Raw genomic sequence first — 27,353 nt, 5'->3', positions numbered from 1 at the left:
TCTCAGCATGGAGTGGTGGCTCTCGGACAGCATGCTGCGGCGAAGAATGCCGCTGACGCTCCCGTTTGGTGCCTAGTGGTAACAGATGCCAGCCTGAAGGGCTGGGGCGCACACTGCAAGGGAAGCATGCCCAGGGTCTATGGACACCCGAGGAGTCGGAGTGGTCCATCAACCGCCTAGAGTTGAAAGCGGTGTTTCAGGCACTTCTGGCCTTTCAATTGACCCTGGAAGGATTGGCTGTCAGAGTGATGTCGGACAACACGACAACGGTGGCCTATATAAATCGACGAGGCGGAGCAAGGTGCAGAGCACTAGCCGCGCAGGCCGAACTGATTTGCCACTGGGCCGAGCTGCATCTTCAGTGTCTGTCGGCAGCTCATATTGCAGGTCAGAGCAATGTGCAGGCCGATTATCTGAGCAGGCATCAGATCGATCCAGCAGAATGGAATCTGGCAGACAAAGTTTTCCTGCAGATCTGTGCCAAATGGGGCAAGCCCGTGATGGATCTAATGGCGACAAGTGCCAATACCAAAGTCCCGTGCTTCTTCAGCAGATGGAGAGATCCTCGCTCGGCGGGGTTGGATGCCTGGCTCAACACTGGCCTCCGGGTCTACTTTATGTGTTTCCCCCATGGCCCTTGATAGGGGCCTGCTCTTGCGGATTCGGCTGCACCCAGATGAAGTGGTCCTCATCGCCCCGGATTGGCCAAGGAGACCTTGGTATGCAGACCTCAGACAGATGTCCTGGAGGCTCCTCTGCCGTTACCTCTGGTACCGAACCTGTTTACTCAGGGACCGGTTAGCCATGGAGGACGCCGGCCGCTTTGGTCTTACGGCCATGGCTATTGAGAGGGCGCAATTGAGGGATAAGGTTATTCCAATAAAGTTATTTCCACTCTCCTCAAGCCCGCAAGCGGTCCACTTCCGTGGCTTATGCCAGGATTTGGTGCTTGTTTGAGTCTTGGTGTGCTTCCAGAGCCATTGTTCCAATGCGGGCTCCTGTCTCGCGATTCTGGACTTTTTGCAGGAAGGTGTACAAAAAGGCTTGGCCTATAATTCCCTGCGGGTGCAGGTGGCAGCGTTGGCCTCCCTTCGTGGTAAGGTGGAAGGCATGTCTTTGGCTGCTCACCCAGATGTGGCACGGTTTCTTAGAGGGGTTGCTTCGGCTCCGACCCTCCAGTGCGAGCACCCTGTCCAGCTTGGAACCTGGGGCTAGTTTTGAAAACCCTGCAGGCATCTCCTTTTGAGCCGTTTCGGCGAGCATCGGAGAAAGACTTGACACTGAAGGCCGTTTTTCTGGTGGTCATTACCTCGGCGAGACGGGTGTCAGAGCTCCAGGCGCTGTCCTGTAGAGACCCATTTCTGCAATTTTCAGAGTCCGGAGTCACGGTTCGGATCGTGCCTTCCTTTATGCCTAAGGTGGTTTCAGCCTTTCACTTAAATCAGCCTATTTTCTTGCCCTCTTTTTCAGAGGAAGAGTTTCCAGAATCTTTTGGGCAGCTGCACCTTTTGGATGTGCGCAGGACTCTGCTGCAGTATCTGCGAGTTACTAACTCTTTCAGGACTTCTGATCATCTGTTTGTTTTGCTATCCGGTTCTCGCAGAGGGTCTCCAGCGTCTAAAGCCACTATTGCCCGCTGGTGTGGCTTGTTCCCACCCTATCTAGGGATTGCTTTGTTACATCCCATACGTAATGGCTTCATCTGCTGATGACAAGGAAGGGAAAATTAGGTTCTTACCTTGGTAATTTTCTTCCTTTAGTCATAGCAGATGAAGCCATGAGCCCTCCCTGTATGATTGTCAGTATGCTGTGAATCTGTTTTTCAGGTTCTGTTCTAATTTCCTGAAGTTCCTTCCTTGGGAGAAAGTTGGAAACAATCTCAGGATTCATGTTCAGTTTAAATTTAGGAGGATGTGTTCATTCCCTCCAGGAGGCGCGTGTGTTCCCCTCCAGTTCTATGAATAGGAGGATGAGTTCATTCCCTCCAGTGTGTTGGGAGGATGTGTGATTCCCTCCAGGAGGCGCGTGTGTTCCCCTCCACTTATACAATAAAGAGGATGAGTTTATTCCCTCCAGGAGGATGTGCATTCCCTCCTTTATGAGTTCATGCCCTTGTGATGGGCCATCGTTCGCTGTGAGGAAAGCTCTTGTGATTCCCATTGCGGTTTGCCATACTGCTTTGGAAGCTTCAAATACTGAAGAGTGCAGTGGAGCTAGCTGGCCAAGAGGGCACTGTGAAAGTTTGAGTGCTCTCTATCTCCCCTGCTGGTTGATGGACATAACCCATACGTAATGGCTTCATCTGCTATGACTAAAGGAAAGAAAATTACCAAGGTAAGAACCTAATTTTCCCTTGTTTTTCGACGCGGCCAGCTTATTCCCTTATTTTTTAACAGGCACAATCGCGTCTTTTGATTTTGCCGAAGCCATTTTTCCTTCCACGTCATTGAAGACACCCAGCGGCTTCAAACGTTGTACTCGGTGCAACCGGACCATCTCAGGTACTGATACCCACGCCTAGTGGATCCAGTGCCTTGGGCCCGACCATAGTCCAGCCGCTTGTAGTCTGTGTCTTCATATGAAGAAATTGACCCAAGCGTCTCGAGAAGTCCAACGAGAAAAGCTTTTTGGGGCTCGGTCCGGTCCTTCGACATTGGTACTGAGATCGGTGGCATCGACATCGAGGGAAGCATCAACATCGGAAGTGGAGGTAATGGCTGCTGAAAGACCAATTCGTGCTGGGAGCAGTGAGGCATTGAGTGGGTCTCCACCTGCCTCGAGGCCTCCTGTTTTGCAGGCCCCCCGGGACCAACCTTCGTTGGACCCAGCCCCGAGGAGGCGTGAGGGATTCCACGTCCTCATCGTACTGAGGAATCTTGATGGCGGGCGTCTGAGCGAAGGCAAAGAAGCACCATCATCGTTCTCCTTCGACACACGGTTGTCAGGAGCTCCTGGGCGTCGAGGGAATAGGCACCCGAGAAGCGTCGACGCCGAGAGGATCGCTCCCCCTCTATTCAGGAGGTGCCGATGCATTGGTCTTCCGGCAGCCTGGTACCTGCCTCCCGAGCTTCGACAGATTCTGCCACCGGTTCCTTTACCGACCTCCGCAGCCTTGTCTGACGTCAGCTCTCGATGAGTGCATCAGGGCCCTGCTTCCAGAGCTTCTGAAGAATGCTGCGCCAGTCTGCTTCGGTGTCGGGGTGCTTGCGACTTCCATACCGTCTGCTGCATCGGTGTCTTCTTCCACCCAGGTCGACTCCCTTCGACGTTGGTGGAGGAAGCTTCACTGCAGTCCAGGCGGGTGTCGACTTCTCGGCATCGCAATCGAGGACGTCGCTCCTCGGTGTTGAGACAGGCTCAATTTTGGACAGCTCTGAGGGATGTCTTGTCCGATACTGAAGATGAGCATTCATGGGAGGAAGAGGAAGATCCCAGGTACTTTTCTTCTGACGAGTCCTATGGGATTCCCTATGAATCTTCCCCTTCACCAGAAAGGAGACTTTCTACACCGGAGAGTCTATCCTTTACCTCCTTTGTCTGGGAAATGGCTGCGGCTATTCCCTTCCTATGGAGGTTGAGGATGAAACCCAGGGCTCAGATGCTCAAGGTCCTGGATTATCCTTCTCCGCCTAGAGAGTGCTGCAATGGCTCCTTTGCATAATGTACTGAAGGAAGTCCTTATGCAAAACTGGTCGTTCCCTGTGTCTAATCCCGTGATCACGGAAAAAGCTGAATCCCAATATCGGATCCACAGTGAACCTGGATGACATGAGGTCTCAGCTACCTCACAATTCCATGTGTGGTGGTGGACTCCGCCCTCCAAAGAGCCAAGAGCTCTAGGACTATGCCTCGGCGCCCCCAGGCAGAGAATCTAGAACCTTGGACTCTTTTGGGAGGAAGACTTAGGCTGCTATGCTCGCTGCCAAGATCCAGACATACCAGCTCTTCACGAGCGTCCACTTGCCGAACTCGGTGAGGCAACTGTCCAGCTTGGTTGATGCACTCCCTCCGGAGCAAGCCAAGCCTTTTCACCAGGTGGTCAGGCAGCAGAAGGCATGTCGAAAATTCCTGGCCAGGGGGTACATTTGACACTTTTGATGTAGCATCCAGAATCACTGCCCAAGGTATAGTGATGCGCAGACTGTCATGGCTGTGTGTCTCTGACCTGGATCATTCGGTCCAGCAACGGATGGCAGATGTTCCTTGCTGGGGGAATAATCTTTTTGGTGAGAAAGTAGAGGATCTAGTTGACCAGATCAAGAAGCACAATGATGCTATGGATTCTCTCTCTCGCCGGGCGTCATCTGCTACTACCTCCTCATCTAGGAGGTTTTTTGGAAGGAAGAGGAGTGCTCCCTATTCCTATGCTAGACGTAGGTACACTCCTGCTTCTCGTCGGCCTGCCCAGGCTCAGTCCCAGCACGCTCGTTCTCGTCAATCGCGTTCGCCTAAGGCCACTGCGGCTCCCCAGCAAAAGCAAGGGACGGGCTTTTGACTGGCTCCAGTTCAACATAACCTCAGTAAACATGTCTGTACCAGACGACTTGCCGGTTGGGGGGAGGTTAATGTTTTTTCACCAAAGGTGGCCTCTTATAACCTCCGACCGGTGGGTTCTTCAAATTGTGCGGTTAAGGTACACTCTCAATCTAGAATCCAAGCCTCCAAATTGCCACCAGGAGCTCAGTCCTACAGCTCCCAACACAAGCAGGTACTTGCAGAGGAACTCTCTGCCCTTCTACAGGCCCAGGCAGTCGAACCCGTTCCATCAGGGGAAGAAGGGCTGGGATTCTATTCCAGGTACTTCCTTGTGCAAAAGAAAACAGGTGGGATGCGTCCCATCCTAGACCTAAGGGCCCTGAACAAATTTCTTATCCGAGAAAAGTTCAGGATGGTTTCCCTGGGCACCCTTCTTCCCATGATTCAGGAAAATGATTGGCTATGCTCTCTGGACTTAAAGGATGCTTACACACACATCTCTATACTTCCAGCTCACAGGAAGTATCTTCGATTTCGGCTGGGAACACAGCACTTTAAGTACCATGTACTGCCTTTTAGCCTGGCGTCTGCACCCAGAGTGTTTTACCAAATGCCTAGCTGTAGTCGCAGAGTCGCTACGCAGACTGGGAGTGCATGTATTTCCTTATCTCAACGATTGGCTGGTGAAGAGCAACTCGAAGGAAGGTGCTCTGGAGTCCATGCGAATGACTATTCAGGTGCTGGAGCTACTGGAGTTCGTCATAAATTATCCCATCTCACCCCAGTCCCAAAAATTGGAATTCATTGGAGCTCTGCTCAACAGACAGCAAGAGCTTATCTTCCCGAGGCAAGGGCGGACAACCTTCTGTCCATGGTGTCCATGGTTTGAGTGTCTCAGCAGGTCATGGCTCGTCAGATGTTGAGACTTCTGGGCACATGGCCTCCACAGTTCATGTAACGCCCATGGCACGTCTAACATATGAGATCAGCTCAATAGACCCTAGCTTCCAGTGGTTTCAAGCTGGGGGGGATCTAGAGGATGTAATCCAACTGTCCACGTGACTTTCAGAATTCTTTCAGTGGTGGACGATTCGATCCAATTTGACCATGGGACGACCATTCCAGATTCCTCAGCCACGAAATGTGCTGACAACGGATGCATCTCTCCTGGGGTGGGGAGCTCATGTAGATGGACTCCACACTCAGGGAGCCTGGTCCTTTCAGGAAAAAGGTCTGCAGATCAACCTCCTGGAATTAAGAGCAATCTGGAACAATCTAAAGTTTTTACAGAGATCGGCTGTCCAACCGAGTAATCTTAATTCAGACAGACAATCAGGTTGCCATGTTTTACACCAACAAGCAGGGGGACACTGGATCTCGCCCTCTGTGTCAGGAAGCCATCCAGATGTGGCTTTGGGCTTGCCATCGCGGCATATTTCTCCAAGCCACTTATCTAGCAGGCATAAACAACAATCTGGCCAACAGGTTGAGCAGGATAATGCAACCTCAAGAGTGGTCACTGAACAAGGGCGTAATCCGCAAGATCTCCTGAGCGTGGGGCACCCCCTCGGTGGATCTTTTTGCCACTCAGATCAATCACAAGGTCCCTCAGTTCTGTTCCAGGCTTCAGGCCCATGACAGACTAGCGTCAGATGCCTTTCTCCTACATTGGGGGACAGGCCTTCTGTATGTGTATCCTCCATACCTCTGGTGGGGAAGACTTTGCTGAAACTCAAGCAAGACTGCGGATCCATGATCCTATTGCACCCTTCTAGCCGCGTCAGATTTGGTTCCCTCTTCTTCTGGATTTGTCCGAGGAACCGTGGAGATTGGAATGTTTTCCAACCCTCATCACCCAGAACGAGGGGTCGCTTCTGCATCCCAACCTCCAGTCTCTGGCTCTCACGGCCTGGATGTTGAGAGCTTAGAATTTGCCTGCTTAGGTCTTTCAGAGGATGTCTTCCGAGTCTTGCTTGCTTCCAGAAAAGATTCCACGAGAGGCGTTACTTTTTTAAATGGAGGAGGTTTGCCATCTGGTGTGACAGCAAGGCCCTAGATCCTCTTTCTTGTCCTACATAGACCCTGCTGGAATACCTTCTACACTTATCAGTGTGGCCTCAAAACCAACTCGATAAGGGTTCATCTTAGTGCGATTAGTGCCTATCATCGCCGTGTAGAGGGTAAGCCTGTCTCTGGACAGCCTTTAGTTATTCGCTTCATGAGAGGTTTGCTTTTGTCAAAGCCCCCTGTGAGACCTCCACCATTGTCATGGGATCTCAACGTCGTTCTCACCCATCTGATGAAAGCTCCTTTTGAGCCACTGAATTCATGTCATCTGAAGTACTTGACCTGGAAGGTCATTTTCTTGGTGGCTGTTACTTCAGCTCGTAGAGTCAGTGAGCTTCAGGCCTTGGTAGTGCATGCACCTTATATCAGGTTTCATCACTGAACCCGCAAAAAGGTGGGAAAATGTGGGATACAAATGCAATAAATAAAAATCACAACAGTAGTCCTCCGCATGCACCCTAAGCTCCTGCGGAAGGTGGTGTCGGAGTTCCATCTGAACCAGTCGTTTGTCTTGCCAACATTCTTTCCCCGTCCTCATACCCGCCCTGGCGCAAGCAGTTTGCATACCTTGGACTGCAAGAGAACATTGTCCTTTGACATGGAGCGGACAAAGACCTTCAGACAGTCCGCCCAGTTATTTGTTTCCTTTGATCCTAACAGGAGGGGAGTTGCCATCGGAAAACGCACAATCTCCAATTGGCTAGCAGATTGCATTTCACTTATGCCCAAGCTGGGCTGACTCTAGAGGGCCATGTCATGGCTCATAATGTTAGAGCCATGGCTGCATCAGTGGCTCACTTAAAGTCAGCCTCCATTGAAGAGATTTGCAAGGCTGCAACGTGGTCATCAGTCCATACATTCACATCTCACTACTGCCTTCAGCAGGATACCCGACGCGACAGTCGGTTTGGGCAGTCAGTGCTGCAGAATCTGTTTGGGGTTTAGAATCCAACTCCACCCCCCTAGACCCATTTTTGTTCTGTTCCAGTCTGCACTCTCAGTTAGTTGTTTATGGTTTCAGGTCAATCTATGTTATGTCCTCGCCGTTGCGAGGCCCTATTGACCAATGTCATTGTTTTGAGTGAGCCTGGTTGCTAGGGATACCCCAAATGTGAGAACAAGCAGCCTGCTTGTCCTCAGAGAAAAGCGGAAAATACTACCTGTAGCAGGTGTTCTCCGAGGACAGCAGGCTGATTGTTCTCACAAACCCGCCCACCTCCCCTTTGGAGTTATTTGCGTCTTTTTATGCTTTTTGATTTAACTGAGGGAACACGCTCGCGCAACAGGCGGGAAATCAGTGCGTGCTGCACACGCTCCAGAAGACTCTGGCAAGACTTTTTTTTATATTTTGCTTGCAAAATGCCAATTTCTGGGCCGACACGGACGTCGACCCACATGTGAGAACAATCAGCCTGCTGTCCTCAGAGAATACCTGCTACAGGTAAGTATCTTCACTTTCTGAGAGGTGTCCATTGGTTGTCAGTTCAACAACATATTGAATTTATCCATCTATGGTTTAAATGCAGATAGCGTAGGAGAACTACTTGTAATATTTATTTATTTTGCTGCATTTGTATCCCACATTTTCCCACCTATTTGCAGGCTCAGTGTGGCTTACATTATGTTGCAATGGCATCATCATTAACAAAGTAAGTGGTTCAGCATACTGTTACAATTAATGTTCAAGAATATTAGGTAAATAAGGTAAATAAAATGATTATACATAACATGTAAGTAGAAGCAGGTTAAGGTGCAATGTTCGATAATGATACTATGATAAAATAATCAAATTTAAGGATCAATAATAGTTGGTTCTGGTATAGATTAGGAATCAAATCATTAAGAAGGATAATTTTTTGTAAGTCTCTTTGAACAGGTGCGTCTTCAGTAACTTCCGGAAGGTTGTCAAGTCGTGCATTGTTATAGTATTCGGTAGTTTATTTCAGAATTGTGTACAGAGGTAGGTGAAGCTAGATGCATGTATTGTCTTGTATTTTACAAGTCCTCTGCAGTTGGGGTAATGGAGGTTTAGGAAAGTGCTTGATGAACTTTTGGTATTTCGTGATGGCAAGTCAGTTAGGTCTGACATGTATGATGGGGCTTCGCCGTGAATAATTTTGTGAGTCAAGGTGCAAGTTTTAAATGCAATTTGATCTTTTAATGGAAGCCAATGTAATTTTTCTCTAAGGGGTGTGGCACTTTCATATTTCGCCTTGCCGAATATGTCTTCTCAGGGATGAAATCTTTGTTTTTCCAGAATTCTGCAACTTGGTTATGCTATTGTAGACAATGTGCAATTAAAGCCTCTTTACGAAAACTCTTTTCCATTTCAAGAGGTGAGGCTTTGGAATATGCTACCTGTAAAAATGAAGCATATACCATTGTATTCGTTTTTTTGGAAATTTGTTAAAGATTTATCTGTTTGATAATTAACTGGGTACTTAGGACCTTGGATTATAAAATTGATAAAATGTATATCACTCTTTTGTTGAGAGCTTCTTGAATTGTAAACATCTGAGAATCCTTAATGGATCTTTGTGCAGTATATAATGCATAGCATAGAAAAGAATAGAAGAAATATTTTCTCAGGTTAGGAGTTATCCTTCTTAATGATTTGGGGGTTACAACATTCCCCTAGATAAGATAACCAGAATTCCATAGATGGTATCCAAGGGCATATGGTACTATCTCCGAGATAAGTCTAAGACACTCAGCCACCGGGACCCTGAAGCAGCCTTAGAAGTGAAATGCTGGCCATCGTTGGCCTGGGAGGTGAGTATTAACGACCGCGTTTTGGCTCTGAATCACAACACCACAGTAGCACTACAAAAGATAAGTGCTATTTGTTAGCGTTCCCATGGGAAGGTTTTTGCCGATGATGAACTCAAGTGATCATGTTTGATCTTTTTAACTCTTAAGGTCTTCTGGGACTTTGAGCTGTTTGAGACTTTTCCTTCCCTTAAATATAAGGGTGTATTTGCCATTTTTCAATACGTGGATTGTACATACTGTTTGATTGTATCATCCTTTACATCCACACCCATTTTTTTCAATAAAGTGGGTTCTCAAAACTTAGTCCAGCATCTAACACAACTCCCAGGCTACATTCTTGGTCTTTCGCCACTATATTAGACCCATGACAAAGATGGATGGGAAAATTGACAGCTACCTCTACAAATCCATAAGAATTTGGCTTTAGATGCATTCAGTTGCAACTTGTTCAATATCATCTAGCTTTTTTATTTCAGTCAAACACATCTTCAGTTTCTTCAATTGGCCCTCTCAAGCTGATCCCAGTGAAACATATAACTGAATGTCATCAGCAAATGAATGGATATGAATTCCATGTCTCAGTGCAATATCAATAACTGGGCATACATAAAGATTAAAAAACAGTGGTGACAGACAGTAAAGCACCTTGTGGTAATCCATATGTCAGAAATTTAGTTTTCAAAAGTTCAGATTAAACCAACACACATTAGGACCTATTCTCTTAAAAAAAAAAAAAATCTAAACCAAAGTAGTGCAACATCACAAATCCCAATTTCCATTAATCTAGTTAATAAAATGTTGTGATCAAGTTTATTAAAAGCAGCACTTAAAGCCAATAAGACATCATTCCAACAATTATCAACAATGTCCAACAAAACAGTTTCCGTCCTATGGAACTTCCTAAAGCCAAGCTGAAATTTAGCATTTGTGTTAAAGCCACATTTCTAAAAATGGCAGATTAGATACTGGTAAGTTCCCTTGCAAGCCAGTATCTAATGTAGGGTTCTTCAGACTTGGTTGTACCACTGCTGTCTTCCAAGCCTTAAGTACAATCCCCAATTTCAAGGACTCATTAATCAAAAACATAGCAGACTTAAGCTTAACATCTTTCAAAGCTAACAATAAAGTTTAAGAACAAGGATCAAATGTTGAGACTGAAAGGCGCAAAGAAACTATCAATTTTCCAAGATCATCCATTGAATTGCAAAGTTCAACTTCATCATGCAGTAATAGATTTGAAAAGGAATTGAGAAAGAGATTAAAGATCTGTTTGAAAGATTCCTGGGTTACATTATAGAGATCACAACATGCTTTGTTTTTCTCACTGTGAATTCTTGTAGTAGAGATGCTAACACAATGAAAATGAAAAAAGTTAATGATCTTCCCGAGGAAGAGGGGTTGAAAGAATGTGTTCCAAAGAGCTGGCTCAAACCTCTGGTTAAGGGTTGCCCATAGGCCTTCCTGATATCCAAGTGGTCAGCATCAGCTGCACCCCCATCTCCACTATTTTGGTCACCTCATCAAAAAGCTCCATTGTGTTTGTTTCACGGGGCTCATTTTCAAAGCACTTAGCCTTCCAAAGTTCCATAGGTTTCTATGGAACTTTGGAAGGCTAAGTGCTTTGAAAATAAATCTTCCCCTTGTAAAGTCATGTTTAAAATCTCTTCATCTCCTTGGTATAAATAAATAAGGTTCAGCACTGTCCTTTTTCTCTAATATTGTTTCTATAGTCTTACCTGCTACTGACAGGTCTAGATTGACCTGCTTTATCCTTGTTTCAGTAGAGCTGGATTACCCCCGATTCTCTCTAATAACCCTAAAACCCTCCCAATTTCCAATAATTTAAAAAGAGCTGTAAAGGAGGAGGCAGTCTTTTCCTGTGCTCTTTCAAGATCTTGGGGTGTACATTACTGGGTCCTGTTGCTTTATTAATTCTTATTTGTATAAGTGTTCTTATTTATTTATTTATAGCATTTATACCCCGCTCTTTCCCGCTTGATAGCAGGCTCAGTGCGGCTTACAAACTATGGTGCAAGATACATAGATATAACACAAAGTGTGTTACAAGATATGGTACAGAGTGTTACATAGATACACAACGTATGATACAAAGTATCAAGAGATGTTTAAGTTAAGCGAGTAGAACAAAGGGGGGGAGATGTGGGGAGAGGATTGGAGTATGGGTAGTGTTGGTGGTGTGGAATCAAGTTTGAGATTTAAGTTGGGTTGTTTGGGTAGGCTTGTTTGAAAAGGTAAGTCTTCAGCAGCTTTCGGAAGGGTAGGTGTTCATTGGTTGTTAGGATGTGTCGTGGTATTGCGTTCCAGAGTTGGCTGCCTATAACGGAGAAGTTGGGTGCATAGTAGGTTCTGTATTTGAGGCCTTTGCAGTTGGGAAGTTGAAGATTGAGATATGTTCGGGAAGATTTGGACCCATTTCTGGCTGGGAGATTGATCAAGTTGGTCATGTAGCTTGGAGATTCGCCATGGAGGATCTTGTGGATCATTGTGTGGGCTTTGAAATTTATGCATTCCTTGATGCGTTCCTCTAAATGGATTTGTTAATAATTTATAGGCATTTATATTCCTGTTGTCTCTCTTCAACAAATCTCCTTCACCTTTTTTTGTAAACAAAAAAAATTGCTTCCTGAGTAGAGAGTGGCACGAAGGACGGAGATCCGTGGTGGTGACAGGAACAGAGCCCACAGGGATGAGGACAGACTTTTTGTCCCTGTCTCATTCTCTATTTTGAAGGCTGTTAATGAATTGGACAGTTATTTATGTTTGAGTGATGCAGGCAATGTTGCTTTGATTTTTTTGGAAAAACAAGCAAACGTGCTGGCCACAATATGCAAAATTTGCACAGGGATCTTGTGCATTCCTGCTGCCAGCACATTATCTGAAAAGACATTTTCTATTGCAGGAAGGACTATGGAAGGCAGGAGAGCTAGACTGAATCCTGAGATTATTGATGACCACAGATTAAAAAATCATAACAGTGCTTCATAGTGCTTATTTCTTCCCTTCTAGAGCATATAGAGCGGGTTGTATTTTGTACCCCTGGACATTTTCACTGGGTAGATTTGGGTTTCTTGGGGTAGTAGAAGTCAGCTATTGATAGTGTTGGAAGGGTAGAGGGTGGGGGTTATTATAGTTTCTTGTTGTTATTGTTTTATATTTGTGATTTATAAACAGTTGCACAGAATAGTGTTCCTTTTTATATTTTAATAAAAAGATTTAAATATAAAATCATAAATGTTCGAGGATTCTGCAGATGAGGACCAAGCCCGTGGGGACTTGACTGGGACTGAGACAGGGCCTACGGGGACAAGGTGGGGATGGGGACAGAGCCCTTGGGGATGGGGTGGATACGGGGACCAACTTTGTCCCAATGTCATTCTGTATTCCTGAGTTCCACGTCTCTTTTTTTTTTTTTGTTTAATTCATTTTATTATTGCTAGTCTCCTTTTGGTTTTTCGTCCAAACTATTTTTATTTCTTCATATACAGCCATTCAAATAATCTATCACAGTGATTTTAGAATAGAACAATAAATACATGAATTAGGATTAATTCTATGTTTTAGAATTAATGTTAACAATGTATGTTCTAACAAATACATAACTACTAACACACAAAACCACCTCAAAACAATATAATAAAAAAGAAACAATTAAACTCATCTAAATGCCATTGAAAATAACCAAGGGCCCCTTGTATAGATTTGCCATACACCGAGGCCCCTTTTACTGCAGCAGGTAAAAGGCAAAAAAAAAAAAAGGAAAGTGCACACTTGCCATGCAGCCATTTCTGGGAGGGAGCCCTAACCACCACCTATTTAGGAGATGGTAAGGGCTCCCACGCTAACCTGGCAGTAACCAGGCAGCACATGGAACTGCCCAATTACCGCCGGGTAAGCCCCCAGCGCAAAAACAAACAAATTTTAATAATTTCCGTCACATCAGAAATGGCACACCGTCTGGCCAGCTCCCGTGATGGGCCATTGGTAGTGCCAGACTGGCATGCTCCAACACAGTGATAGCTCTACTGTGGCATTGTAAAAGGGCCCCCAAATCTTTAGTCCTTTATTAAATTTCAAATGGGAATGTTCTAGTTCAAGATCTCAAAAATCAGGCAACAATTATATCCAAAATTCTTACTGGATCCAATATCAAAATCATTCAAACATCATTGTATCCAGTTAAATTTTATCACCATCCTTCCATATATGTATAGAGTAATTCCCAAAATTTCATAATAGATAGAGAATATATATATTCTTTAGCAGTCTCTCAAAAGTACTCTCTCATAAGTGACCTCAGTGACACTCACCATCCACCACCCTCACAGGAATTACATGGAGGCATTATAAAGTGTCAATCATCTTCACCGGTACACGTTTTACTTTTTATTTTCAATTCCTTCAATAATTCCATTAATTTACATATCTTATAAAAGACTTTCATTAGTCAGACCGAGGGGTTCAAATGTCCGACATGTTTCGCTCACTGCACGAGCTTCCTCAAGGACAACCCCTGTAATAACAAAAAAACATTAAAAAAACATCTTATCAATCTCATCTCTCTCCCAGCCTCCATATTTAACAGATAACTCGGGCAGAGATGTATTTTACCCCACCTTCCTTGTAAGCTCTGGGTATCTTACCCTACAATCTTTCTCAGCGCCAGCTCTGCAAACATTTCTTAACAGCAAAGATGGCGACAGCGTCTTTTCAGATCTATTAAATACCATCCCTTTTCAGTGACGTATTTAGTCCCGCCCCCGTGACTCCCCGGGCTTCATAATTAGATCAGGGACGCCCAATCCAATTCAGCATTTAAACCCAGAGGTGTAACTGTTTGCAACGTAAAAATATACCATTGCTCTCTGTAGTTTAAAAAATTTTCATCTGAGCCACCCTCCCTCTTCTAGTTCAAGATCTGACATTTTTTTCTCTTATCTTTTACCAAATAGATAATTTTGTTTTAGGCATTTGACCATCTAACTACTTTCTCTGCCTCTGTTTTCTGATGTTTTTCCTGTCTTCCTCTTGAAGGTTTATTTTTCATGATTTTGTTGTTCTGAATGCACATTTTATACTACTTTTGCTTCTTCTTTAGAAGCCACATTTTTGATCATTTTCATACTTGTCCTTGCTTTAGTTTGCAGTGCTTATATTGTGAAAAAACATTTCGGGACAAGAACACATTGAAAGATCACATGAGAAAGAAGCAGCATCGCAGAATCAATTCAAAGAACAAAGAATACGATCGTTTTTACGTCATAAATTACTTGGTAAGAACGTGCGGTAAGAAATCATTTTAAATGTTGCACACTGAATTTTGTTAGGAGCAATTTACTTTGTACTTGCCAATCACAAAACAGTTGATTCAAGCCTCAGTAGTATTCAAATTGAGTTGTCTTCCCTCTGTTTTTGTACAAGTTAGAGGAGATGGATTTGGTTAAAAGATTAATGGAATTTTATCTTGATAAAACCTTAGTGTTATCTGGTATTGATTCATTTTACATGCCTGATCCAGTTCCTCTGAATCAATAATTGGGCCCTTTATTTTCTGGGGCCAGTGTAATTTCTAATTAAGTACAGGAGCTTCAGCTACCACCTCTTGAGTAGTAGCAAGAGGGAGGTAGAAAGACAGACTGACTGATAGATACACACCCGGCCTTTCCCAGGGTACTATTCTTCTCTCTAAAAAAACATAGTTTGATATCTCAAGAGCCCCACGAGAGAAACCTGGGTGTATCAGTTCTGTCTCTGGGACCCTGAGGCAGGTATATCTTTTCTTCTCTTTTCTATCTCTTACTTTCTTATGCACTATCTCTCTGCATTTTTCCTTTGTGGTTATGATTCCATTTCCCTTCTTGTAGTTGTGTATAGTGTATTTTTTATTCCTAGGTCTTATGAAATACAGAAAATGACTACAGATAAAAACCATGCAGCCTATCCAGTCTGCCCATTCATGCCATACCAACTGCTAAGAAGCTGTACAATCTCTTCCTCTCCCTTGGAGATCCTCTTTGCTTGTCCCATGCTTTTTTGACTTCAGTTCTTGTCTCCACCACCTCTGCTGGGAGGACATTCCATGTATCTACCACCCTTTCCATAAAGAAATATTTCCTTAGGTTACTTCTAAGTCTGTACCCTTTCACCTTCATCCTTTGCCCCCTCATACCAGACCTTCCTAGACCTACCTCCTTTGCATTTATACCATATTTTAAATGTCTTTATCATATCTCCCCTATCCTACCTTTTTCCATAGTCTTCATATTGGGATCTTTGTCTGTCCTCATATGCCCTGTGACTAAGACCTTTTGACTATTTTCTTAGCCACTCTCTGGAACAGCTGTATCCTGTTTATATTGTTTTAAGGTGTGGACTCCAAATGAGGTCTCTCCACAGACTTAAACAGAGATACTATCACCTCCTTTTTCCTGCTGGCCATCCCTTTCCCAGTGTACTTGAGCCAATGTGCTTCTGACTTTTGCCATTAGTTTTTCTACCTGTTTGTCCACCTTATGATCATCAGATGCAGTCACCCCCGAGTCTTGCTCTTTCATGCAGAGAAGTGCTTCTCTCCCTGTGCTGTACCATTCCCTTGGATTTTTACAACCCAAAAGCATGACTGCATTTTTAGTATTTGATTTTAGCTGTCGGTTCTAGACTATTCATCAAGCGTTGCCAGATCTCTGCTCATGTTACCCATGTCTTTCAAGGCATCTTACTGCAGGTCAATTTACATCATATGCATTCACTGACTCAGTGATCTGCACTTTCCAGACAGCTGTTCTTTTTAAATTAATGGTTTTATTAGGGCCATCCACATCTTAATGTAACAAATTATACGTATTTCATGAAACAGTTACAGTAATTCTTTTATTCATGCATTCCTAGGGTTGTTTTGTTTTTTAAACTAGGAACTTGGGAAGTCATGGGAAGAAGTGCAGTCTGAAGATGACCGAGAACTTATCGATCATCAGGAGGAGTAAGACCTGTTATATATTCTGGCAAAATCACTGCTATTTTCAGTTTTGGGCTTTGATCTTTCCTACCTTTATTCCAAAAGGTGGCTAGAATAGACAGTAACATCAAAATACCTCCTGTCTCCTAAAGAGCTTGTAGCAGTGCCCATCCATTCTTTCTTTCAGGATATATGGAAGAGGATATGGGAAACTCCACAAACCTTATTTCCTTTTGGAAAGAAGATAGGCACAGAGTATCATGTCCAAGCAGCCAAAAGATTTGATAAGCCACGCTGCCACACCAGAATATGGTTTTGAATTTTCCCTGTAAATGGCCAAGAAAGCGAGAAATCAATCCTTAGTTTTCCCGGGATGAGATTATCAAATTCTGGAAACTTTCTGGAAGAAGCATTATTGAATGTTATATTGCAGCCTGCACTGCATTCTACTGTATATGATCCAATAGTTTGACACTATCCTAGGGTTTTAATACACAATACAAAGAATAGGCCACAAGAGAATACCTAAAACTGATTAATTCCACTCAGTGGCCTTACAGTAGATTGTACCTTCTGCAATAAACGTGTTAAAGCCTTTATTTCCAATTCCACAGTTCTACAGTGCAGGGTATAATACACAACAGACACAGGTTAAAGTCTATCTCAACAAATACACTATACAGCAAAGCCTTTTCAGAGCCATGGAAGTAGCTGAATATCGGGAGAGATTCAGACCACACTAGTTTTGTTCTTGCTAATTAAATTCTAATTATTAGTTTGGGTGTTGCTTGGCTTTGTTTGCTAGAGATTTCCTGCTGTGCACAGTTTATTTTTGGCACCCAGTGGTTTAGAAAGGAAGCCTGTGAGACTGGAGCAAAATTTCAGCCTCACAAAGCAAAAAGTGAAAGTGTCACAAACATTTTCTACCATTCATGGTAGGGTTTGATTCCTTCTAAACCTTGTAAACCCCAGCTGCCTTCATATTTTTCATCAAAGGTTCCTTGCATAATTAAAGCTTTTAGCTTCCAGATGTTTAATAGGATTTATTTATTTATTTGTTACATTTGTATCCCACATTTTCCCACCTATTTGCAGGCTCAGTGTGGCTTACATAGTAGTACCTTAATGGCGATTGCCAGTTTCGGTATAAACAAATACAAAGTGATATAGTAGTAGAGTAAAAGTTCATGTGTGACAGACACATTGGGGAATCATAAGAAGGAGGATAAACTTCAGCCTGGTGAACCTTTGTTTTCTTTTATATTTCTAGTGATTGGTCTGATTGGGAGGAACACCCTGTCTGTGCTGTGTGTCTGTTTTGTGACAAGCAAGCAGACACAAATGAAAAATTGCTGGATCATATGAAGGTAAGGCCTTGAAAGAAACTTGCTTTCTGGAATGATGTACAAACTAAAATGCCTTCTGCCTTCTTTAGTACAAACTGGGAGTGTAGTTTCTGCTCATTAAGTGGGTAGTTTTATAACTGGGTGCCCTGATTAAGTAAGCAGGAAGGCACTTATTTTGGTGTTCTTTTTTGTGATTTAGGGACCCTTTTACCAAACTGTGGTAAAACGTAGCCTTAGTGTGTCCTTATGCAGGTCATTTCTTTGAGCAAAGGCCATTTTTACCACAGGAATTAAATGACCAATTTTCCCATTTTTAGTATTAATAGCCATGCACTAATTCCCCATTAGTGCGTGAGCCCTTACCACCACCTATTATGTAGGCGGTAAGGGCTAAGGCACTAAGCACGCGCTAATCGGTTAGCATGCAGCAATGTAGCTGCGCTTACCGATTAATACAGAACATGTCCACTCTCCGCCCCCCAGACCGCCCCCAGGTCCCCCTGGTAAGCCATGTTTTTTTGCTGTGGTAAGCACTGGTTTGTTCTTACTATAGCTTAGTAAAAGGACCCCTTAGTAAAATACTAGTACAAATCCTGCAGCAATCATTGTAGATTGAAGGTACAGACATGACAGCTGCTCTCTACCCAGACCACACCCCCAGCAAGGCCTAAAAGTATATGCATTCATGCCATTTTGTGGACTTTTATACCTGCTGCAATTCTAAAAGAGCCAATTTATCCACATATTTTGCCACCTATTCGCTAATACAATTTATAAAACTACCCCCTAAATGTAGTTAGGGAATGTTTTTGCAACAAATTTGGTTGTGTATGAAAATGAGTGTAGTAAATGCTGGTATGTTAAAGAGAAAGACTGACAATAAATGTATAAAGCAACAAGCTATGTAGGGCCCGGTTTTGTATCATCATACCTGCTTTGCTTCTTGAACCACAACCCCCCACCCCACCCCCATATGACGGTTTGGTGGTAAAAATTAGCAGCATTATCAAAACCCAAAATGCCTTGTTGAAATCATTGCATTTTTATCTCTGGAGTTTCTAAAAGATTGTTTTACTGCACCCTTAACTGATCATAGGCCCAGAGGCAGCCCCACATTTCCTTGTGAAACCTGGTATAGGTGTGATTTATGGCTAGCATACCTTTCCACCCTTATCTCTCCTTAGACTCCTCCCCAGGAACTCTGTTCATCAGGTAAATCTCTCCTATCTGTGCCCTTCTCCTTCTAACTCCTATTCACTTGTTCAGTACCCATGTCTGTTTTTATCATTTCCAACTTAAGTAATTCCCTTATCCCTTATTTGTCCTGCTTGTCTGTCTTGATTAGATTGTAAGCTCTGTCAAGCAGGGACTGTCTCTTAACATGTTTAATGTACTGCACTGTGTATGTCTAGTAGCACTATAGAAATGATTAGTAGTAGTAGTAGTATTAGTAGTAGCATTGGTCCTGCGCAATGGTTAGACCACCCACCCTCCAAGATATTTTGAAGGGTGGGTCCAGGAGTCAAACCTTGATCTCCTGCACAACAACGTTGGTCAAAAGGCCCCCAGTTCCCTTCTTCATTGAATACAGTGTAGCTACTTATAGAAACTACACTGTCTTCAGTGCTTTCATCTTCAACATATGGTTGAATGACAACATGTATATTAGACATGTTAATAATTATTTATTTTCATTACTTTCAGTGCCTAATGAAGCTCTATAAAAGAGCATGTTGGTATCTTTCATTGTGGAGAGCATACTGTAGAAGGGTGATGCTTGTTACATTTGGATATGGTTTAATGATACAGCTGTCTGTCTATGCCCTGGTTTTCTATCTTTATAGTGCAACAGATACACCTTTTGGTCCTTATGCTCAAGTTTTTTTTTTTTTTAATAACTTGTAATTTTATTAAGTTGCAAAGTAAAATCAAACCAGGGTTTAAAACAGAAATTGTTGGATGCAAGGGCATTGCCCACTATGTCAGTCAGTTAGAATATGGAGTTTCTGTTTCTGCATTTAGCTATGCCACTTTAGACTTATTAAATTGCTTTAGTAGGACACGTGTTCTCTGATCAGTCCTTGAGGGCCACAAATTGGTCTGGTTTTGTAGGATTTTCACAGTGAATAGGGAGATCTACCGTATTTTTCGGACTATAAGACGCACCTAGGTTTTACAGGAGGGAAATAGGAAAAAAAAAATTTGGACTTTGACGCACCTTTTTCCTCCTCTACAACCTAGGTGCTCCGGTGCGTCTTGTCCGAATGTCTCTCGTTTCCAGGGTCCGTCTGTCTCCCTCCCGAGTTCCAGGATCCCCAGCCCGCCCTCCCTCCGAGATCGCCCGCCCTCTCTCCGAGCTCTCCTTCCCTCCCTCCCGCCCGCCCTCCTGAGTTCCGAGATCCCCTTCCCTCCCTCTGAGTTCTAAGTAATTTTACGTAGTCGGGGCAGCAGCAGAAGCGAAAACCATGCAGTCTCGGCATGTTACTCTTCCCTGTTCTGGTTTTCTCAGCTCTGGTCCCGCCCACCTTTTCGATGCTGCTTTTAACTCCTAACCCTTATTCACTTGTTCAGAACCCTTATTTTATCATCACTTTAATATTCCCTTATCTCTTGTTTGTCCTGTTTGTCTGTCCTATTTAGATTGTAAGCTCTGTCGAGCAGGGACTGTCTTCATGTTCAAGAGTACAGCGCTGCGTTTGTCTAGTAGCGCTTTGGAAATAAGTAGTAGTAAGATGGGAATGTAAGAAATGCATTTTCAATGACATTCGGCAGCCAAGTTGTTCATATGCTTTAAGCATGTTGTCTACTAGTTCAGCATAGTTTTCAGCTCGTCTGTTCCCAAGAAAGTTCTGCACTACTAGCACAAATGCATCCCAAGCTGCAAGTTCCAGAGGGTTGAGTTTTATTCTGAATGTGTCATCATGCATTAGTTTGTTGATTTGGGGGCCAATAAAAATTCCAGCCTTTATTTTAGCCTCAGTTTTCAGTGTGCTAAACATTTCCTTCAAATACTGGAAACCATTTTCATCACGATCAAATGCAATTACAAAATATTTTATTAAACCAAGTTTAATGTGAACTGGTGGAAGATAAACTTGAAGTGGATCGACCAGGATTTGTGTTGTACATTGTACCAACCAACTGTGTACTTGACTCTGAGAGGCCACTGTCTCATTTTGTAATGATTTTTGTCATCACGACTGTTCCATAGGCACAAGAAACACATATGCTTTGTGTACCCTAACTGTAGGCCAAGCAGCAGTTCTACCACTTTCAGGTCAGCACAAATATTCCATTTATGTTATTTGATCATTTTCAAAATTAACTCCATAGAAGCGTGGGTCTCTTTCATTCCAAACCCACGAGCCAATGGAACAGATGGTTTTTCGTTACCATTGTGCAACAAGACAGCTTTCAAACTCGTTTTGCTAGAGTCGATGAATAGCCTCCATTCATTGGGAACATGTATACCATCTAACTCCATCATAAGACCATTTACATCAGTACAGAAACAGACATCGCTTTCCATTGCATAGTATACAGCTAACGTGGTGTGTCGATGACGAAAGTTTGAAGTTGTGGTGCTTCGTTGTAGCAAATTCCATTCCCGAAGTCTAGAAGCTAGCAGTTCTTACTTTTCTTTAGATAATGACAGATCTCTTACCAGATCATTTAATCTGATTGGCTCAGCAAGTGCAGCTGACCATCCAGTTGTTCTAGATCAGGAAATACATCATGCCAATCAACATCTTCTTCTTCATCAGGATCAGAAGTGTCAGTTTCAATTGCCATTCCTGCTGCAGGAGGGGCAGGCACTGGATTCTCTACATCGTGTGGTACTGGTTTAAGAGCAGACTCACAGTCAGGATACACAATTTGTGACTTGTTTCTCTTTGAATATCTGGCGATTTTAGTCATGCAAAAATAACAAGTCTGAATGGTGATTTTTTTTTCCGCTCACGCCAAACCATTGGCACTGCAAAAGCCATTCCTTTCCTTTTACCATTCAACCACTGCGTTAGCCCAGAGGAACACACAGTGCAACAAACATGAGGTGCCCAGCTTTTATCTTGATCTCCAATTTGACAAAGTAATACTTGTAAGCAAGGCACACTCGCTTTGTCAGATTCTTGCGCTGATCAGTGTATTTGCCACATATGTAGCAGAAATTGTCCGGATCGTTAACACATTTGCGTCTATCCATCTTGCCTTATATACTTACTGCTGACATCAGCCAATAGACCTGTCTGAACGCGTCTGGACAGGTCCGTTGGAATATTTCCAATATATAATGCATTAATATAAGTGAATAGGCTTTGCATGTATAACTTAAAATCTAGACGTGTCAGGCAAATTCGGATTTCATATTTGAATCGGCGGGTTCAATTTAGTATAAATCACATGTTTTTCTCTCAGTAGCAAAATTATTGTTGCGTTGTGAAGTGTTATGCAAATGTTTAAAACAAATCATTGATAGGGTATATTGTGTATATGTATATAGAGAGAGAAACAAAGGAATCAGGAAAAGTACTATTACATAATTCAGTAGAGGAAAACAAGAGTCCAACTATGCAGAGCAGGTGGGAAGAGCTACTGCAGACAGAAGAGGAGGGAACCATTGATTCTGGTGTGTCATATCTTTGGAGGTAATGTAGACTCCCTCTTTTCTTCAATCATGCACAGTACTTAGCTCCTTTACGTAGAGGTGTGCAAGGAATAAATCTAACCCTAGCTGTATTTAAAATTTATCTGCCCTGCCTGAAAGTGGCTCAGGTATAGATCAGCACGAGAATATTGTAATTTACGTGATTTGGTCAGGATGGAAATAGCTAAATAGGACAAACTTTCAAATACTATAAATGTTTTTATCTTCTCAGACATGAAATAGAATTATAAACAAGCAGGAAAAGGAGGGGACTGACACAAGGCTATAGTGACATTCCTAAGCTTTAGCTTTGCTAATTAGTGACTAACTCATTGCCATGTGAAAGCAGTTTGTTGGTCTTTGACCACAAAATAGCCAACTAGTTCCAAACTGATGTCCAACAGAGACTGAATAACCCTCTCACCTTCCACAGCAAGGCTGAAGCAAGCTGGCAGGGCCTTATGAGAATACTCAGACTGCCTGTGCTGTACCTGTTCTCTGCATAAATGTTGGACTTTGGTTGCCAGTTGTTACTTCACCTTACACAAGCATTAAGTTTAGTAGAAACCCCTCCACTATAGAGAGATAATAGATATTTTGCCATTAAACTGATTACTCATTGTATAATTTACAAGATCTCATTGTTAGTGTTTAAAATCCATCTTTCAGGTGAGCCACTCTACCTTTCTCGTTTATTGATCCCCTTTTTGCTTCACGAACCCTTCGCTTGTCTTCTCACAATAACCTTACGTACGTTTATTTCAGGATATTACCCAAGAGCATACTAGGAGGAGCATTTTTTTCAGTGCAAGACCCAGAGCAGTCCGTTCACTCTTACATGACCCTTCTGCTGTTTAAATCAGATTTGAAAAATTTTTTGAATGCCTATTCCTAGATTTTTTGGGTAGTGCGGTTGGTGACCCTTATCAGATAGGGAGAGGGAGGGGGTAGTAGTCCTTAGAACGATATTATAGTTCATCCCTTTTCTATTTTTGTCTTGTCTCTTTCCCATCCCCCCCCCCCCCCCCCCCGGCCCTGTAAGCCGCTCAGACACTTTTATGATGGGCAGGATAGTAAATCACTAATAAATCTTGAACCTTGGTTACAGCCATGTGTATTATCTAGGCATTTCTTTTACTGGCATCTGCTACTTTAAAATTCATAAACTTCCTTTTTGAAATGCTCTTTTAATTGATGTTAAATTTTTAGAGAATTCAGAACAGCAATAAAAGAAAGAATAGAAAGTATTTTGAAAAAGCTTTCTAGGCTGGTTTTCACATGAAGGACTGAATGCAATGGTAACTGAATTCTCATTTTCTAGGATGCACATGGATTTGACCTTAACAAAACAAAGGCAGACCTTGGTGAGTACTTTTACTGTGCTAGCCTAGTCTATAACACATGGAGTGAAAGCATTGAAAAAAAAAGTCATAATTGATCTTCACGTTGTATTTTCCTTTTGTCTGACTGAAAAGGCCTTTGTGGCATTCCTCTGCCTCATTGCAAAAGGCAGATGGGCCATTATTTCGTAGATCTAAAGAGGGCATACTGTGAATCAGATGCCAGCTTGAATTCCTCTGTTGATTCTCTGCCTATTCTTCCTTCTTGATACCTTCACCTGGTTTACAAGTAAAAGAAAATGTTATTGTAAACAGCTGCTATTAAATTACCTTATTTTGTTAATTTTGTGAGCTTTCAGTACATGCTCTAAAGATGAACAGGCTCATTGAATTGTAAAAGTTGATTATATTACTGTATTTGGTGCCAGACAGTTGTTCAAGTTTCAGGTTTATTCAGTTCTTGATATACCACCCATCATGAGATACATCTAAATAGTTTACACAATTAAAGTATAATCTACAGGAGATTAAAGCCCATCAATCAAAAAGAGGAAAACATCCTATATAATAATTTGCACCTCCAAAGTTCTACGTCTGGATGCCTGGGTTCGTAACATCCATAACCACTCATTGCCCCGCCCTCACGTCAAAACGTAATGACGTCAGAGGGCAGAACAGTGAGAGGGAAGGGAAGCCAGTTCCAGCCAGCCAGAGAACGTTCAGGTACAAATCGAGGGGAGGAGAGACTCGCCAGGGGAGGAAGGGGAGGGCAGGGCAGAGGAGAATGGATGGGAGGACAGTAGAGGAGAGAATCGCGGGACACGGATGGCAGGGCAGGAAAGAAGAGAATTGCTGGACATGGAGGGGAAGGATGGGAAGAATTGCTGGACATGGAGGCATAGGCGCCGACTCCGTTGGGGCTGTGGGTGCTCGAGCACCCCCAATATTTGACCTGCCAGAAGTCCCGGAACGGAAGTTCCCAGCCAGCCCGACCTGCGCTACCCGCCCTCTTCTCCCAGTCCTTTGCCTGCTCCTCTCCTTCCTGCGTGCCACACAGAATTTAAAAGTTCTTACCTCGGGGTCTGGCAGCAGCAGTGAAAGGCGAGCAGGCTCGGCGCTTCAGCCTGCCTTCCTTTCTCTCTCAGCTCTGCCTCTGGTCCTGTCCTTATTTCCTGTTTTGGCAAGGGCAGGACCAGAGGCAGAGCTGAGAGAGAAGGGAAGGCAGGCTGAAGCACCGAACCTGCTCGCCTTTCACTGCTGCCGCCGGACCCCGAGGTAAAAACTTTTAAACTCGAGGTGGCACGCAGGAAGGTGAGGGGCACGCGGAGGACTGGGAGAAGAGGGCAGGCAGCGCAGATCAGACTGCCACTCTGAGGAGAGAGAGAGAGGGAGGAGAGGGGGGGGCATGGAACTCGGAGGGAAGGAGAGGGGGCCTGGAACTCGGAGGGAAGGAGAGTTGGGAGGGAGGGGGCATGGAACTCGGAGCCCGTACGCCGTACGTGTTAATGATTGTCATGTCAAACTCAGAATGGCCGCGAGGCAGGAACTCACGCCACAACTAGCCGTTGACGTCCAGACTCCTGCGCCCCTCAAACTCCATCGTAACCAGCAGGGTGGCGGGAAGCGGGCGAGCACGGAACTCGCACCACAACTCGCCTCCTAACAGTTCCCTTAAAAACATAATCGCCATTACATGATAACCTTGCTAGCGCCCGTTTCATTTGTGTGAGAAACGGGCCTTTTTTACTAGTGGTTATATAATCCAAAAAAAGAAGTTGAGATGGTATAGAAGAGCACATGCTGCTTGTATCTTAGATCCAGTCCATCGTTGATGCCATGACACCACATATTGTTCCAAAAGAATCTTTATATATCAAATGATCTTGTAAAAACATACGTTGTTAGCCCAGTTTTAAACTTTGGAAGGGGTATTTGCAATCTTAGGTGTATAGGCAAGCTATTCCAGACAGAGCTGTTACACTAAAACTGGAATTTATTACCCGCACAAATATTTCTGAATGAAGAAATCGGTTCTGTTAAGCGTGTCTAAGAGACCAGACAGAAATGTGAAGAATTAACAAACAGTGCAAAAATAATGACAGTTGTGAATAATATATCTTGAGGGGCATTTTTGATATGATATTCATATTCAAATGGTGAAATACATTTTTATCAGAAAATGTCTAAAAGTGCAAGTCATTAATGGAAGAAAGAACTGTTTGTTTTCCCATATTTGATAATACATTAAAAAAAAGTTTCAAAAGAGAACACACTGCAAACGTCATAGACATTCGGAGATGAATGTTTCTGTGAATCGAAAATACTATGCAAATCGTGCAACGGCGGTATTGGTCCCCATGTTGAGAAAATGTCCGTGGTAATGGCAGGATGTTTCTCTACATACAAAACATTTATATATTCCTCTGAACATGGATGAATGTTTCTTAGTCAGCACAGTCATGTTTCTGAGAAGGGAGCTGAATTTCACAGTGCCAGAAACAGAGCTCCTGGGCCTCCTGTGCCTCTAACACAGGAAAGAAATTTTTAAACACCTCCACCTCGTGTTCCCCCACAACATCTCCATGAGGGCATGGAGATCCATCAGAGGCACCCTGGCAAGGTGAGTGTGAAGCATTGTCTCCTAGGATTACAATACCATACATAGGCAAGGTCATATACAGTGAGGTCCCTTTTGTTGTTGCAATACATGTTTTTGATTTTTCTTAAGAAAAAGTTACAAAACATTGCTGAACTCAGAATATACAGAATATCCAATGACAAGTAATTTTGGTTCCCCCTCCACTAACCATGAAATGGTGAAATGAGGGGCTGTACACCTGATGTAGACCTAAGCCATACTGTTCTGGAGTGCTTGGGTGGTAGTGGGGAAGGTAATATAATGTGAAGTGTGGGTAAGAAAGGCATCGAGGAACTGGGCAATGCAGATGGATATGTTGGGCTGGGTGAGGACTGCATTTACTGCTAGCACTGACTGAAAAGTGCTAATGGCCAGCATAGGAGCCAACTTTTTAAAATGATTGGGGGTGCTCAATTTTTTTTTTTTTTTTGAGGTGGTGCATTCCCCCCTCCCCCCCTCGCTCAATTTTTTTTTTAGAGATGGTGCATTGCCCCCTCCCCCCCCCCTCAGTTCCAGGGCCCCCCTGCCCGTCTGTCCATCCCTCCCTCCCTCCGAGTTCCAGAGCCCCGCTGCGTTCGCCCCTTCATCCCTCCCTCCCTCCATCCATCCAAATTTTAAAATCCATCTTCTTACCTCGTCGGGGTGTTAAGGTGCACGTAGTGAAAAGCGTGCATGCTCGCGCTTCAGCCTTCCTTTGTCTGTCTCTGAGCTCTGGTCCCGCCCTCATTTCCTGTTTCCGCTTGAGCGGGACAAGGTAAGAAGATGGATTTTAAAATTTGGACGGACGGAGGGAGGGAGGGGCGAACGCGGGGGGGGGGGGGCTCTGGAACTCGGAGGGAGGGAGGGATGGACAGACGAGTAGAGGGGGCCCTGGAACTCGGAGGGAGGGACTTTGGGAACTTCCGGTCAGCAAAATATTGGGGGTGCTCGAGCACCCACAGCACCCACGGAGTCGGCGCCTATGATGGCCAGAAATGTGAAGAAGGCAGTGACCTTCAAGTGGACTGGCTCAGGATTACTCCTGTATGTCCTGGGCTGGAGGAGGGGTTGTAGCTGCTCATAGAAGTGTTGTATGGCAGCCCTGTCAAAGCAGAAC

At 43.8% G+C, this 27,353-nt stretch overlaps 1 protein-coding gene across 1 annotated transcript in view; it reads left to right on the top strand.

Moving 5' to 3' along the window:
- Positions 1–27,353, top strand: part of ZNF277 (zinc finger protein 277) — a 142,174-nt gene that overhangs the window by 93,629 nt on the left and 21,192 nt on the right. The window contains exons 7-10 of the mRNA XM_030216316.1: positions 14,474–14,606; positions 16,245–16,312; positions 17,559–17,655; positions 23,601–23,643. Coding sequence (XP_030072176.1) covers positions 14,474–14,606; positions 16,245–16,312; positions 17,559–17,655; positions 23,601–23,643 — 341 coding nt within the window. The remainder of the gene's footprint in view (positions 1–14,473; positions 14,607–16,244; positions 16,313–17,558; positions 17,656–23,600; positions 23,644–27,353) is intronic.

The sequence above is a fragment of the Microcaecilia unicolor genome, chromosome 10 (genome assembly GCF_901765095.1).
Source record: "Microcaecilia unicolor chromosome 10, aMicUni1.1, whole genome shotgun sequence".
Lineage (NCBI taxonomy): Eukaryota > Metazoa > Chordata > Amphibia > Gymnophiona > Siphonopidae > Microcaecilia > Microcaecilia unicolor.
Note: the sequence above shows the minus strand (reverse complement) of the source record. Positions and strands in the feature narration are given on the sequence as shown.